The 13470-nt window shown below is 38.6% G+C and overlaps 1 protein-coding gene and 1 long non-coding RNA gene across 2 annotated transcripts; both read left to right on the top strand.

The window, feature by feature from the left end:
- Positions 1–215: 215 nt before the first annotated feature.
- On the top strand, positions 216–1586 carry LOC142893478 (uncharacterized). Its single transcript, XR_012927712.1, has 3 exons — positions 216–485; positions 740–1000; positions 1351–1586. It is a non-coding gene; the product is annotated as an uncharacterized LOC142893478 (long non-coding RNA).
- Positions 1587–1760: 174 nt separating this feature from the next.
- On the top strand, positions 1761–13455 carry LOC142894296 (fibronectin-like). The gene is made up of 18 exons (XM_076035558.1): positions 1761–1768; positions 1875–2167; positions 2422–2682; positions 3590–3844; positions 4088–4348; positions 4699–4953; positions 6895–7149; positions 7395–7655; positions 8295–8549; positions 8857–9111; positions 9370–9624; positions 9771–10031; positions 10230–10475; positions 10694–10948; positions 11298–11552; positions 11860–12412; positions 12690–12772; positions 12912–13455. Exons 1-16 carry the CDS (start codon positions 1761–1763, stop codon positions 12186–12188), a joined length of 3960 nt encoding a protein of 1319 aa, XP_075891673.1. The 3' UTR covers positions 12189–12412; positions 12690–12772; positions 12912–13455.
- The last annotated feature ends 15 nt before the right edge of the window (positions 13456–13470 follow it).

Below are 13470 nucleotides of genomic sequence, written 5' to 3'. Positions count from 1 at the left end.
ACTGAATCATTCTTCATGCACTGTGTCTTTGGCTTCAGTGATGCACTTTGACTGGTGTCTGTGGGGTTACACGGATGAATGTTGCTGTGCCACACTCACTTTGCACTGAATATTCCTCAATATGATTACACATTTTATACATTGTTTGTTATTTAGAAAAGACCAATTGCTTTTTTATCCGGTGCGAATAAGTTTTGCCAGAAACATTTCTCGTGTCTTTCACCTTTCAGCTCCTCAGAACACAGACAGCTTCAGAGTAATATGGCAAAATGAGACCAGCATCACTCTGCAATGGAACACTGTGAACAACAACAGCTTCCATCTCAGGTTCAATGGTGAACAAATACTCATCAATGCACCAGGTGGAAATGGACCAGTAAATTACACAGTGTCCAACCTGACTGCTGGAACCTTGTACACATTCACCCTCTTGACTGTGTTTGAGAACATCCGGAGTAGTGGAGCCTCTATCGTTGCTCCAACAGGTGAGTTAAGACACTCCATGAGATGTGCTGGAACCATTTTCATCAATACCAAATTGAAGATTTGAAAATGATCAAGAATTTCCATGTTCTCAGTCTTTTGGAAAGGGAAAAACATAACCCATTTGTTTTTGGTTTTTTAGTTTGTTTCAGAGGTGTTGCAATCATGTTAAATGCTAATTCTTTGGAAATGAATAAATGAATGATGTTCATTGTCAGTTCAATTCTCACTCCTCTCACGTTTTCACACTTTTCAGCTCCATCAAATACCAACTTTTTTCAAGCAATATCAAGTGATGAGACCAGCATCACTCTGAAGTGGAGTCCAGTGAACAACAACAGCTATATACTGTTGATTCAATTTAATGGCAAAGAGCTACATGTCCCTGCATCCAGAGGAGAGGGAGAAGTGATTCACACAGTGTCCAGCCTGACTGCTGGAACCTTGTACACATTCACTCTCTTCACTGTGTTTGAGAACATCAGCAGCAGTGGAGTCAATGTTACAACTGCCACAGGTGAGAGAAGACCCTCACCTTCAATCTGCTTCAGCTTTATTAGCATCTACCCTCTGATAACTGATTCACAAACACATATTCTGTTTTTTCCATCAAATTGTCCATTTCTCTTCTGCTTCTAAATTAGTATTTTGTTAAAAAATAAAAAAAATTGGAAAAAAAATTGAAAAAAACACCACCTGGCTAGTTTGAAATGTAGCAGAGTAATAAAAGCTATTTGAACACAAATGTTTTCTCTTGTTCCATCTTGTGCAGACAGTAATGCCACATGATGGTTTGTACAGTTTCATTTTGCAATCAAGCAGGGTTTCTTCTAATTCTGTTGTCATATCTTCTCTTTTTAATTTTAGCTCCTGCAACAACAACCTTTTTTCATCCAATTTCACAAAATGAAACCAGCATCACTCTGCAGTGGAATAAGGTGAACAGCAGTAACTTTATACTCCAGGTTGATGGTGTTCAGATTAAAATCTCTGCACCAGATGCACACGGCCCAGTGATTCACACAGTGTCCAAGCTGACTGCTGGAACCTTGTACACATTCACTCTCTTCACTGTGTTTGAGAACATCACCAGCACTGGAGTCAATGTTAAGACTGCCACAGGTGAGATGTGACACTTTGTTGTCAGGTGTATAAGTGTCGCTCATCAAAGAGAACTGAGTTTTACAGTCATTTGAGTCACTGAATCATTCTTCATGCACTGTGTCTTTGGCTTCAGTGATGCACTTTGACTGGTGTCTGTGGGGTTACACGGATGAATGTTGCTGTGCCACACTCACTTTGCACTGAATATTCCTCAATATGTTTACACATTTTATACATTGTTTGTTATTTAGAAAAGACCAATTGCTTTTTTATCCGGTGCGAATAAGTTTTGCCAGAAACATTTCTCGTGTCTTTCACCTTTCAGCTCCTCAGAACACAGACAGCTTCAGAGTAATATGGCAAAATGAGACCAGCATCACTCTGCAATGGAACACTGTGAACAACAACAGCTTCCATCTCAGGTTCAATGGTGAACAAATACTCATCCATGCGCCAGGTGGAAATGGACCAGTAAATTACACAGTGTCCAACCTGACTGCTGGAACCTTGTACACATTCACCCTCTTGACTGTGTTTGAGAACATCCGGAGTAGTGGAGCCTCTATCGTTGCTCCAACAGGTGAGTTAAGACACTCCATGAGATGTGCTGGAACCATTTTCATCAATACCAAATTGAAGATTTGAAAATGATCAAGAATTTCCATGTTCTCAGTCTTTTGGAAAGGGAAAAACATAACCCATTTGTTTTTGGTTTTTTAGTTTGTTTCAGAGGTGTTGCAATCATGTTAAATGCTAATTCTTTGGAAATGAATAAATGAATGATGTTCATTGTCAGTTCAATTCTCACTCCTCTCACGTTTTCACACTTTTCAGCTCCATCAAATACCAACTTTTTTCAAGCAATATCAAGTGATGAGACCAGCATCACTCTGAAATGGAGTCCAGTGCACAACAACAGCTATATACTGTTGATTCAATTTAATGACACAGAGCTACATGTCCCTGCATCCAGAGGAGAGGGAGAAGTGATTCACACAGTGTCCAAGCTGACTGCTGGAACCTTGTACACATTCACTCTCTTCACTGTGTTTGAGAACATCAGCAGCAGTGGAGTCAATGTTACAGCTGCCACAGGTGAGAAATCTCAATGTCTTTCAGCTTTATTAGCATCTACCCTCTGATAACTGATGCACAAACATATTCTGTTTTTTCCATCAAATTTTCCATTTCTCTTTTGTTTCTAAGTGAGCATTTTGTAAAAAAAACAAAACAAAAAAACAGCACCACCTGGCTAGTTTGAAATGTTGCTTTGAAAGGATGTTGTTTGAAAAGAGTAATAAAAGCTATTTGAACACAAATGTTTTCTCTTGTTCCATCTTGTGCAGACAGTAATGCCACATGATGATTTGTGCAGTTTCATTTTGCTATCAAGCAGGGTTTCTTCTAATTCTGCTGTCATATCTTCTCTTTTTAATTTTAGCTCCTGCAACAACAACATTTTTTCATCCAATTTCACAAAATCAAACCAGCATCACTCTGCAGTGGAATAAGGTGAACAGCAGTAACTTTATACTCCAGGTTGATGGTGTTCAGATTAAAATCTCTGCACCAGATGCACACGGCCCAGTGATTCACACAGTGTCCAAGCTGACTGCTGGAACCTTGTACACATTCACTCTCTTCACTGTGTTTGAGAACATCACCAGCACTGGAGTCAATGTTACAACTGCCACAGGTGAGATGTGACACTTTGTTGTCAGGTGTATAAGAGTCACTCATCAAAGAGAACTGAGTTTTACAGTCATTTGACTCACTGAATCATTCTTCATGCACTGTGTCTTTGTCTTCAGTGATGCACTTTGACTGGTGTCTGTGGGGTTACACTGATGAATGTTGTTGTGCCACACTCACTTTGCACTGAATATTCCTCAATATGATTACACAATTTTATACATAGTTTCTGGTTTTGGAATAACTGATTCTTTTTTTATCCAGTGCTAAGTTCTTTTCCCACACATTTTTCTCGCCTTTCACCTTTCAGCTCCTCAGAACACAGACAGCTTCAGAGTAATATGGCAAAATGAGACCAGCATCACTCTGCAATGGAACACTGTGAACAACAACAGCTTCCATCTCAGGTTCAATGGTGAACAAATACTCATCCATGCGCCAGGTGGAAATGGACCAGTAAATTACACAGTGTCCAACCTGACTGCTGGAACCTTGTACACATTCACCCTCTTGACTGTGTTTGAGAACATCCGGAGTAGTGGAGCCTCTATCGTTGCTCCAACAGGTGAGTTAAGACACTCCATGAGATGTGCTGGAACCATTTTCATCAATACCAAACTGAAGATTTGAAAATGAAGAAGAATTACATTATTCTCAATCTTATGACATAGAAAACACATAACACTTATGTTTTTGGTTTGTTGTTGTTGTTGTGATGGTATTGCAAACATCTTGAAAGCTACATTATTCAAACAATAACATTTTTTTTCAATTCACTTCTCACTTCTCTCACATTTCCTTCTTTCAGCTCCATCAAATACCAACTTTTTTCAAGCAATATCAAGTGATGAGACCAGCATCACTCTGAAGTGGAGTCCAGTGAACAACAACAGCTATATACTGTTGATTCAATTTAATGGCAAAGAGCTACATGTCCCTGCATCCAGAGGAGAGGGAGAAGTGATTCACACAGTGTCCAGCCTGACTGCTGGAACCTTGTACACATTCACTCTCTTCACTGTGTTTGAGAACATCAGCAGCAGTGGAGTCAATGTTACAACTGCCACAGGTGAGAGAAGACCCTCACCTTCAATCTGCTTCAGCTTTATTAGCATCTACCCTCTGATAACTGATTCACAAACACATATTCTGTTTTTTCCATCAAATTGTCCATTTCTCTTCTGCTTCTAAATTAGTATTTTGTTAAAAAATAAAAAAAATTGGAAAAAAAATTGAAAAAAACACCACCTGGCTAGTTTGAAATGTAGCAGAGTAATACAAGCTATTTGAACACAAATGTTTTCTCTTGTTCCATCTTGTGCAGACAGTAATGCCACATGATGGTTTGTACAGTTTCATTTTGCAATCAAGCAGGGTTTCTTCTAATTCTGTTGTCATATCTTCTCTTTTTAATTTTAGCTCCTGCAACAACAACCTTTTTTCATCCAATTTCACAAAATGAAACCAGCATCACTCTGCAGTGGAATAAGGTGAACAGCAGTAACTTTATACTCCAGGTTGATGGTGTTCAGATTAAAATCTCTGCACCAGATGCACACGGCCCAGTGATTCACACAGTGTCCAGCCTGACTGCTGGAACCTTGTACACATTCACTCTCTTCACTGTGTTTGAGAACATCACCAGCACTGGAGTCAATGTTACAACTGCCACAGGTGAGATGTGACACTTTGTTGTCAGGTGTATAAGTGTCGCTCATCAAAGAGAACTGAGTTTTACAGTCATTTGAGTCACTGAATCATTCTTCATGCACTGTGTCTTTGGCTTCAGTGATGCACTTTGACTGGTGTCTGTGGGGTTACACGAATGAATGTTGCTGTGCCACACTCACTTTGCACTGAATATTCCTCAATATGTTTACACATTTTATACATTGTTTGTTATTTAGAAAAGACCAATTGCTTTTTTATCCGGTGCGAATAAGTTTTGCCAGAAACATTTCTCGTGTCTTTCACCTTTCAGCTCCTCAGAACACAGACAGCTTCAGAGTAATATGGCAAAATGAGACCAGCATCACTCTGCAATGGAACACTGTGAACAACAACAGCTTCCATCTCAGGTTCAATGGTGAACAAATACTCATCCATGCGCCAGGTGGAAATGGACCAGTAAATTACACAGTGTCCAACCTGACTGCTGGAACCTTGTACACATTCACCCTCTTGACTGTGTTTGAGAACATCCGGAGTAGTGGAGCCTCTATCGTTGCTCCAACAGGTGAGTTAAGACACTCCATGAGATGTGCTGGAACCATTTTCATCAATACCAAATTGAAGATTTGAAAATGATCAAGAATTTCCATGTTCTCAGTCTTTTGGAAAGGGAAAAACATAACCCATTTGTTTTTGGTTTTTTAGTTTGTTTCAGAGGTGTTGCAATCATGTTAAATGCTAATTCTTTGGAAATGAATAAATGAATGATGTTCATTGTCAGTTCAATTCTCACTCCTCTCACGTTTTCACACTTTTCAGCTCCATCAAATACCAACTTTTTTCAAGCAATATCAAGTGATGAGACCAGCATCACTCTGAAATGGAGTCCAGTGCACAACAACAGCTATATACTGTTGATTCAATTTAATGACACAGAGCTACATGTCCCTGCATCCAGAGGAGAGGGAGAAGTGATTCACACAGTGTCCAAGCTGACTGCTGGAACCTTGTACACATTCACTCTCTTCACTGTGTTTGAGAACATCAGCAGCACTGGAGTCAATGTTACAGCTGCCACAGGTGAGAAATCTCAATGTCTTTCAGCTTTATTAGCATCTACCCTCTGATAACTGATGCACAAACATATTCTGTTTTTTCCATCAAATTTTCCATTTCTCTTTTGTTTCTAAGTGAGCATTTTGTAAAAAAACAAAACAAAAAAACAGCACCACCTGGCTAGTTTGAAATGTTGCTTTGAAACGATGTTGTTTGAAAAGAGTAATAAAAGCTATTTGAACACAAATGTTTTCTCTTGTTCCATCTTGTGCAGACAGTAATGCCACATGATGATTTGTGCAGTTTCATTTTGCTATCAAGCAGGGTTTCTTCTAATTCTGCTGTCATATCTTCTCTTTTTAATTTTAGCTCCTGCAACAACAACATTTTTTCATCCAATTTCACAAAATCAAACCAGCATCACTCTGCAGTGGAATAAGGTGAACAGCAGTAACTTTATACTCCAGGTTGATGGTGTTCAGATTAAAATCTCTGCACCAGATGCACACGGCCCAGTGATTCACACAGTGTCCAAGCTGACTGCTGGAACCTTGTACACATTCACTCTCTTCACTGTGTTTGAGAACATCACCAGCACTGGAGTCAGTGTTACAACTGCCACAGGTGAGATGTCACACTTTCCTTTCTTTTCGTTTACTTTTTGCAGTTGCTCTCATTGAGTGGATTTGTTGATGTTGTTTTTCTCATTGTGTTTTTGATTTAAATTATTTTTTCAATGTGCTCATTGTCTTCAAAAGTGCTTTTCAAGAGATGTTTAAAAAGAGAGAAGTTTATCCATAGCAAAGACCCTCAAGACATAATAATTAGGGTTTTTAATGTTCCTCTTCCAAAATCTTCATGTTGAATCTGCTCTTCCTCTGTTTTCAGCTCCATCAAATGCTGATAGTTTAATATCACTAAGACAAGATGAGAGCAGCATCACTCTGCAGTGGAGCAAAGTGAGCAACAGCAGCTTTATCCTCCAGTTTGATGGTGTTCAGACACTCATCCCTGCACCAGATGGAAATGGACCAGTAAATTACACAGTGTCCAACCTGACTGCTGGAATCTTGTACACATTCACTCTCTTCACTGTGTTTGAGAACGTCACCAGCAGTGGAAGAAGTCTTTCAGCAGTCACAGGTTGGTTACATACATTTCTTTCATATCCATCTTAATATGTTTCTTTTTTTCAATCCAGAAATGAAGAATTGCATCATAGTAAAGGTTTTGCAAGAAATAGTCAAAAGCAACAAGCATGCTTTGAATCAAACGGACATGAAAATCTGTTTAATCTTGTTCAAACAGTATTTCATTAGATTTTTTTCCAATGCTAATTCATTCTGAAATGAAGTTTTCAATGCATTTCTCACTTTACCACTTTTCAGCTCCATCAAATACCAACTTTTTTCAAGCAATATCAAGTGATGAGACCAGCATCACTCTGAAGTGGAGTCCAGTGAACAACAACAGCTATATACTGTTGATTCAATTTAATGGCACAGAGCTACATGTCCCTGCATCCAGAGGAGAGGGAGAAGTGATTCACACAGTGTCCAACCTGACTGCTGGAACCTTGTACACATTCACTCTCTTCACTGTGTTTGAGAACATCACCAGCAGTGGAATCAGTGTTGCAGCTGTCACAGGTGAGAGAAGACCCTCCCCTTCAATCTGCTTCAGCTTCCCTGACCTTCTCCATCCTGGTCACTCCAGAGCAAAGCTCAGCATTTGAATCTGTGCTTCCTGCAGCTCTGCCTCCTGACTCTCCTCACTGCCACTGTCCCTAAATCATACAATATTGCTGCTCTTACTACTCTTTTCGACACTTTTCCTTGCATTCTTCCTCAAAATTTCAGAAGTGAAAATTTTCTCCATCATACCTAGATGTTCTTCTTCACCTGTTTTTCACACTCTTTGTTTCTCTGGAATGTTGACCCCCAAGTACTTAAAATTTTCCACCGTCTTTATCTCTGCTTTCTTTCATTTCAGTTCTCTAATGGGTCCCTCTCATTCACACAAATGCGTGAATGGATGTGTGTTGCATCAAATCATCCATTTCTCTTTTTTTCTAAGTGAGCATATTGTCAAAAAAATAAAATAAAACTAATATCACCTGGCTAGTGTGAAATGTGGCGAAGAGTACCACAACCATTTGAACGAAAATATTTTCTCTTGTTCCATCTTGTGCAGACAGTAACACATGATGATGGTTTGTGCAGTTTCAATTTGCAAACAAGCAGGGTTTCTTCTAATTCTGCTGTCATATCTGCTCTTTTCAATTTTAGCTCCAGCAACAACAACCTTTTTTCATCCAATTTCACAAAATGAAACCAGCATCACTCTGCAGTGGAATAAGGTGAACAGCAGTAACTTTATACTCCAGGTTGATGGTGTTCAGATAAAAATCTCTGCACCAGATGCACACGGCCCAGTGATTCACACAGTGTCCAAGCTGACTGCTGGAACCCTGTACACATTCACTCTCTTCACTGTGTTTGAGAACATCACCAGCAGTGGAGTCAATGTTACAGCTGCCACAGGTGAGATGTGACACTTTGTTGTCAGGTGTATAAGTGTCACTCATCAAAGAGAACTGAGTTTTACAGTCATTTGACTCACTGAATCATTCTTCATGCACTGTGTCTTTGGCTTCAGTGATAGAGGTTGACAGATATCTCTGGGTTTCAACTGCTGGACTTTTTTGTGCCACATACATTTTGGACTGACGAATCCTCATTATATTTACCCATTTTTATAGATAGTCTCTTGTTCAGCACTAACACATTGATGTTTTACCTGTGCTCATGTCTTTTCACTCAAACTTTTCTCATGTCTTTCACTCTTCAGCTCCTCAGAACACCGACAGTTTCCAAGCAGCAACTCAAGATGAGACCAGCATCACTCTGCAGTGGAATGCAGTGACCAAGAACAGCTTCATTCTACGCTTCAATGGAACATATGTACACATTTCTGCGCCAGATATAAATGGACCAATAAACTACACAGTGTCCAACCTGACTGCTGGAACCCTGTACACATTCACTCTCTTCACTGTGTTTGAGGAAACTTTCAGCAGTGGAGTTAGTATTAAAGCTGCCACAGGTGAAATGTCACACTTTGCTTTCTTTTCACTTTCTTTTCAGTTGCTTTCATTGAGTGGTTTTGCTGCTCTTCACATTATGTGTTTATGAATAGAATGAATATTTCACTGTGTCCGTTGTCTTCAAAAGTGCTTTTCAAGAGATGATTACAAAGAGAGCAATTTTATCCATAGCAAAGACCATCAAGACATAGTATTGGTTTTTTTAATGTTCCTCTTCCAAAATCTTCATGTTGAATCTGCTCTTCCTCTGTTTTCAGCTCCATCAAATGCTGATAGTTTAATATCACTAAGACAAGATGAGAGCAGCATCACTCTGCAGTGGAGCAAAGTGAGCAACAGTAGCTTTATCCTCCAGTTTGATGGTGTTCAGACACTCATCCCTGCACCAGATGGAAATGGACCAGTAAATTACACAGTGTCCAACCTGACTGCTGGAATCTTGTACACATTCACTCTCTTCACTGTGTTTGAGAACGTCACCAGCAGTGGAAGAAGTCTTTCAGCAGTCACAGGTTGGTTACATACATTTCTTTCATATCCATCTTAATATGTTTTTTTTTTTCATTCCAGTCAAACAGTATTTCATTATATTTTTTTTCAATGCTAATTCATTCTGAAATGAAGTTTTCAATGCATTTCTCACTTTACCACTTTTCAGCTCCATCAAATACCAACTTTTTTCAAGCAATATCAAGTGATGAGACCAGCATCACTCTGAAGTGGAGTCCAGTGCACAACAACAGCTATATACTGTTGATTCAATTTAATGACACAGAGCTACATGTCCCTGCATCCAGAGGAGAGGGAGAAGTGATTCACACAGTGTCCAAGCTGACTGCTGGAACCTTGTACACATTCACTCTCTTCACTGTGTTTGAGAACATCAGCAGCAGTGGAATCAGTGTTGCAGCTGTCACAGGTGAGATGTGAACTTTGTCCGCTTTTCTTAGATTTTTGGGTGTTCAGTCATTTCAGTCAAGTCAGTTTTCTTGCACTCTCTCTTTGGCTACCAAGATTTACTTTGATAAATGACCTCTGATTCATTATGCCGGATTCAATTTGTATTGAATGTTCCTTAACAAAGGACCCATTTTGATAGCTGTTGTTTCTTGTTTAGATTTAAAAAGCTTTGCACCAATTCAACAAAATGAGACCAGCATCACCCTGCAGTGGAAAAGAGTTGGCAATAGCAGCTTTATTCTCCAGTTTGATGGTGTGCAAATAAACATCGCTGCACCAGATGGAAATGGACCAGTAAATTATACAGTTTCAAATCTCACTGCTGGAACTCTGTACACATTCACTCTCTTCACTGTGTTAGAGAACATTCAAAAGGGTAGAATCTCTACTGTTGCTGCAACAGGTAAATTATTCCACTCCCGACGTCCTTACTGGAGTTAGCATCTTTCTTTTTTTTGATGGTCATTTGCCCTTTTATCTTTGTATGTGATGCTTTAATGTCAAGTGCCAATACACATTGAAATACTTTTTACTACAAGAAAACTTATTTTGTTTGTTAAAAAAAAAAAAGAAGCAAAACAACACTTTGTTTAAACTTTTTTTCTTTACTTTTATTTTCAGCTCCGAAGAACACAAACAGTTTTCAATTGGTCACTCAAGATGAGAGCAGCATCACTCTGCAGTGGAACAAAGTCAACAACAGCAGCTTTATCCTCCAGTTTGATGGTGTTCAGACACTCATCCCTGCACCAGATGGAAATGGACCAGTAAACTACACAGTGTCCAGCCTGACTGCTGGAACCTTGTACACATTCACTCTCTTCACTGTGTTTGAGAACATCAGCAGCAGTGGAGTCAATGTTACAACTGCCACAGGTGAGAGAAGACCCTCACCTTCAATCTGCTTCAGCTTTATTAGCATCTACCCTCTGATAACTGATTCACAAACACATATTCTGTTTTTTCCATCAAATTGTCCATTTCTCTTCTGCTTCTAAATTAGTATTTTGTAAAAAATAAAAAAATATATAAAAAAAATTGAAAAAAACACCACCTGGCTAGTTTGAAATGTAGCAGAATAATAAAAGCTATTTGAACACAAATGTTTTCTCTTGTTCCATCTTGTGCAGACAGTAATGCCACATGATGGTTTGTGCAGTTTCATTTTGCAATCAAGCAGGGTTTCTTCTAATTCTGCTGTCATATCTTCTCTTTTTAATTTTAGCTCCTGCAACAACAACATTTTTTCATCCAATTTCACAAAATGAAACCAGCATCACTCTGCAGTGGAATAAGGTGAACAGCAGTAACTTTATACTCCAGGTTGATGGTGTTCAGATTAAAATCTCTGCACCAGATGCACACGGCCCAGTGATTCACACAGTGTCCAAGCTGACTGCTGGAACCTTGTACACATTCACTCTCTTCACTGTGTTTGAGAACATCACCAGCACTGGAGTCAATGTTACAGCTGCCACAGGTGAGATGTGACACTTTGTTGTCAGGTGTATAAGTGTCACTCATCAAAGAGAACTGAGTTTTACATTCATTTGACTCACTGAATCATTCTTCATGCACTGTGTCTTTGGCTTCAGTGATGCACTTTGACTGGTGTCTGTGGGGTTACACGGATGAATGTTGCTGTGCCACACTCACTTTGCACTGAATATTCCTCAATATGATTACACATTTTATACATTGTTTGTTATTTAGAAAAGACCAATTGCTTTTTTATCCGGTGCGAATAAGTTTTGCCAGAAACATTTCTCGTGTCTTTCACCTTTCAGCTCCTCAGAACACAGACAGCTTCAGAGTAATATGGCAAAATGAGACCAGCATCACTCTGCAATGGAACACTGTGAACAACAACAGCTTCCATCTCAGGTTCAATGGTGAACAAATACTCATCCATGCGCCAGGTGGAAATGGACCAGTAAATTACACAGTGTCCAACCTGACTGCTGGAACCTTGTACACATTCACCCTCTTCACTGTGTTTGAGAACACTTTCAGCAGTGGAATCAGTGTTACAGCCTTGGCAGGTGAGATTCGACACTTTGTTGTCAGGTGTATAAGAGTCGCTCATCAAAGAGAACTGAGTTTTACATTGATTTGAGTCATTGAAAAATTCTTCATGCAGTGTGTTTTTGGCGTCAGTGATGCACTTTGACAGATATCTCCGGGTTTCAACTGCTGAACTTTTTTGTGCCACATACACTTTGAACTGAAAAAATAATTGAGTATAATGTATATACATTTCAAGTATTAACTTTTTTCTGTTGTTGTGATTTCTACAACAATCTTCTCATCTTTTGTCCGTCATCAAAACATAAGGTTCTTGTAAGTATATTTACATTTCATTTTATCTCATTCTTTCCTCTCAGCCTTAAGTTCAATTACACAAATATATTTCTAAAGAGCTTGTTAGTAAATGCTACCCTTCCTGAAAGTTTGTCCACCTGATTTGTCCACCCCTGTTTCTCAATCCAACATAAAAATTAATCATAGTTCTTGCAAATATTAATCTTTGTTCAAAATAATTCTAAAACTCCAAGTTAAAATAAAATAAAATAAAAACACACTGATTTTCAATCTCAATCATTTTTTTGTATTCTAGCAAATTTTGTTGTCGGATTAAAGATGAAATTAAGGTCATCCCCTCAGCTCTCAGAGTCAGACATACAGAGGCTTTTAGAGCAGGTAAGAGTCACTCTTGTTCACTTCCTTTTTTATCTTTTTGTCTTGCTTAAATTTTGAATTAAAATAATTCATGATTGTATTTTTTAGTAGATATCAGTCTCATGTGTCCTTTTTTCTTGTCTTTTTATTTGTCATCTAGTACCTGAGGAATATTGGATTACAATCAATAGTGACGTCCGTAAGGGTTCAACAAATTGAGCCATGAAGCCGATGGAGACTAAAGAACTTGAAACGTGGACTGTTTGGATGTGAAAGCCAGATATATCTGAAATATCTCACCTCAAAGATTTTAGTAAAATCATTTTATCCTATTACATTTGTGTTTTAATAAAATAAAGCACTTGTATCCTGTGTTTTTGTGTCTATAATAGCAACGTGTATACATGTATTGAAGAACATTTGAGCCAGTGTCTTACATTTTTTGTATGTCTACAGCTATGTTTGCATCTTCTTACCTGAGTATTTTCTGTATTCACTAGATGTTGTATAATGTGTTGTATTGAATAGTTTGTATTAATTCGATGAAGTGCAATGAACTTAGCTGTGATCATTTCCATTGTATGCAGTCCTTATATCAACACTTTTGAGTGTTTGTGTCTGGTAACCAGAGTTTTCTGTTAATTGTAGCATATTAAATATGTTTTGAAACTTCAACTGAAATAAAAGCCTTGGAATAAAACTAGTATGACTGAGCTCTA

The sequence above is a fragment of the Nelusetta ayraudi genome, unplaced genomic scaffold (genome assembly GCF_046127955.1).
Source record: "Nelusetta ayraudi isolate G7.1 ecotype Tasmania unplaced genomic scaffold, CSIRO-AGI_Nayr_v1 ptg000042l, whole genome shotgun sequence".
NCBI lineage: Eukaryota > Metazoa > Chordata > Actinopteri > Tetraodontiformes > Monacanthidae > Nelusetta > Nelusetta ayraudi.
Note: the sequence above shows the minus strand (reverse complement) of the source record. Positions and strands in the feature narration are given on the sequence as shown.

Coding starts and splice junctions, on each gene's coding strand:
- LOC142894296 (XM_076035558.1), top strand. Junction 4,954..6,894: donor CAATGTTACAACTGCCACAG/GTGAGATGTGAC, acceptor CTCTGTTTTCAG/CTCCATCAAATGCTGATAGT. Junction 10,032..10,229: donor CAGTGTTGCAGCTGTCACAG/GTGAGATGTGAA, acceptor TTTCTTGTTTAG/ATTTAAAAAGCTTTGCACCA.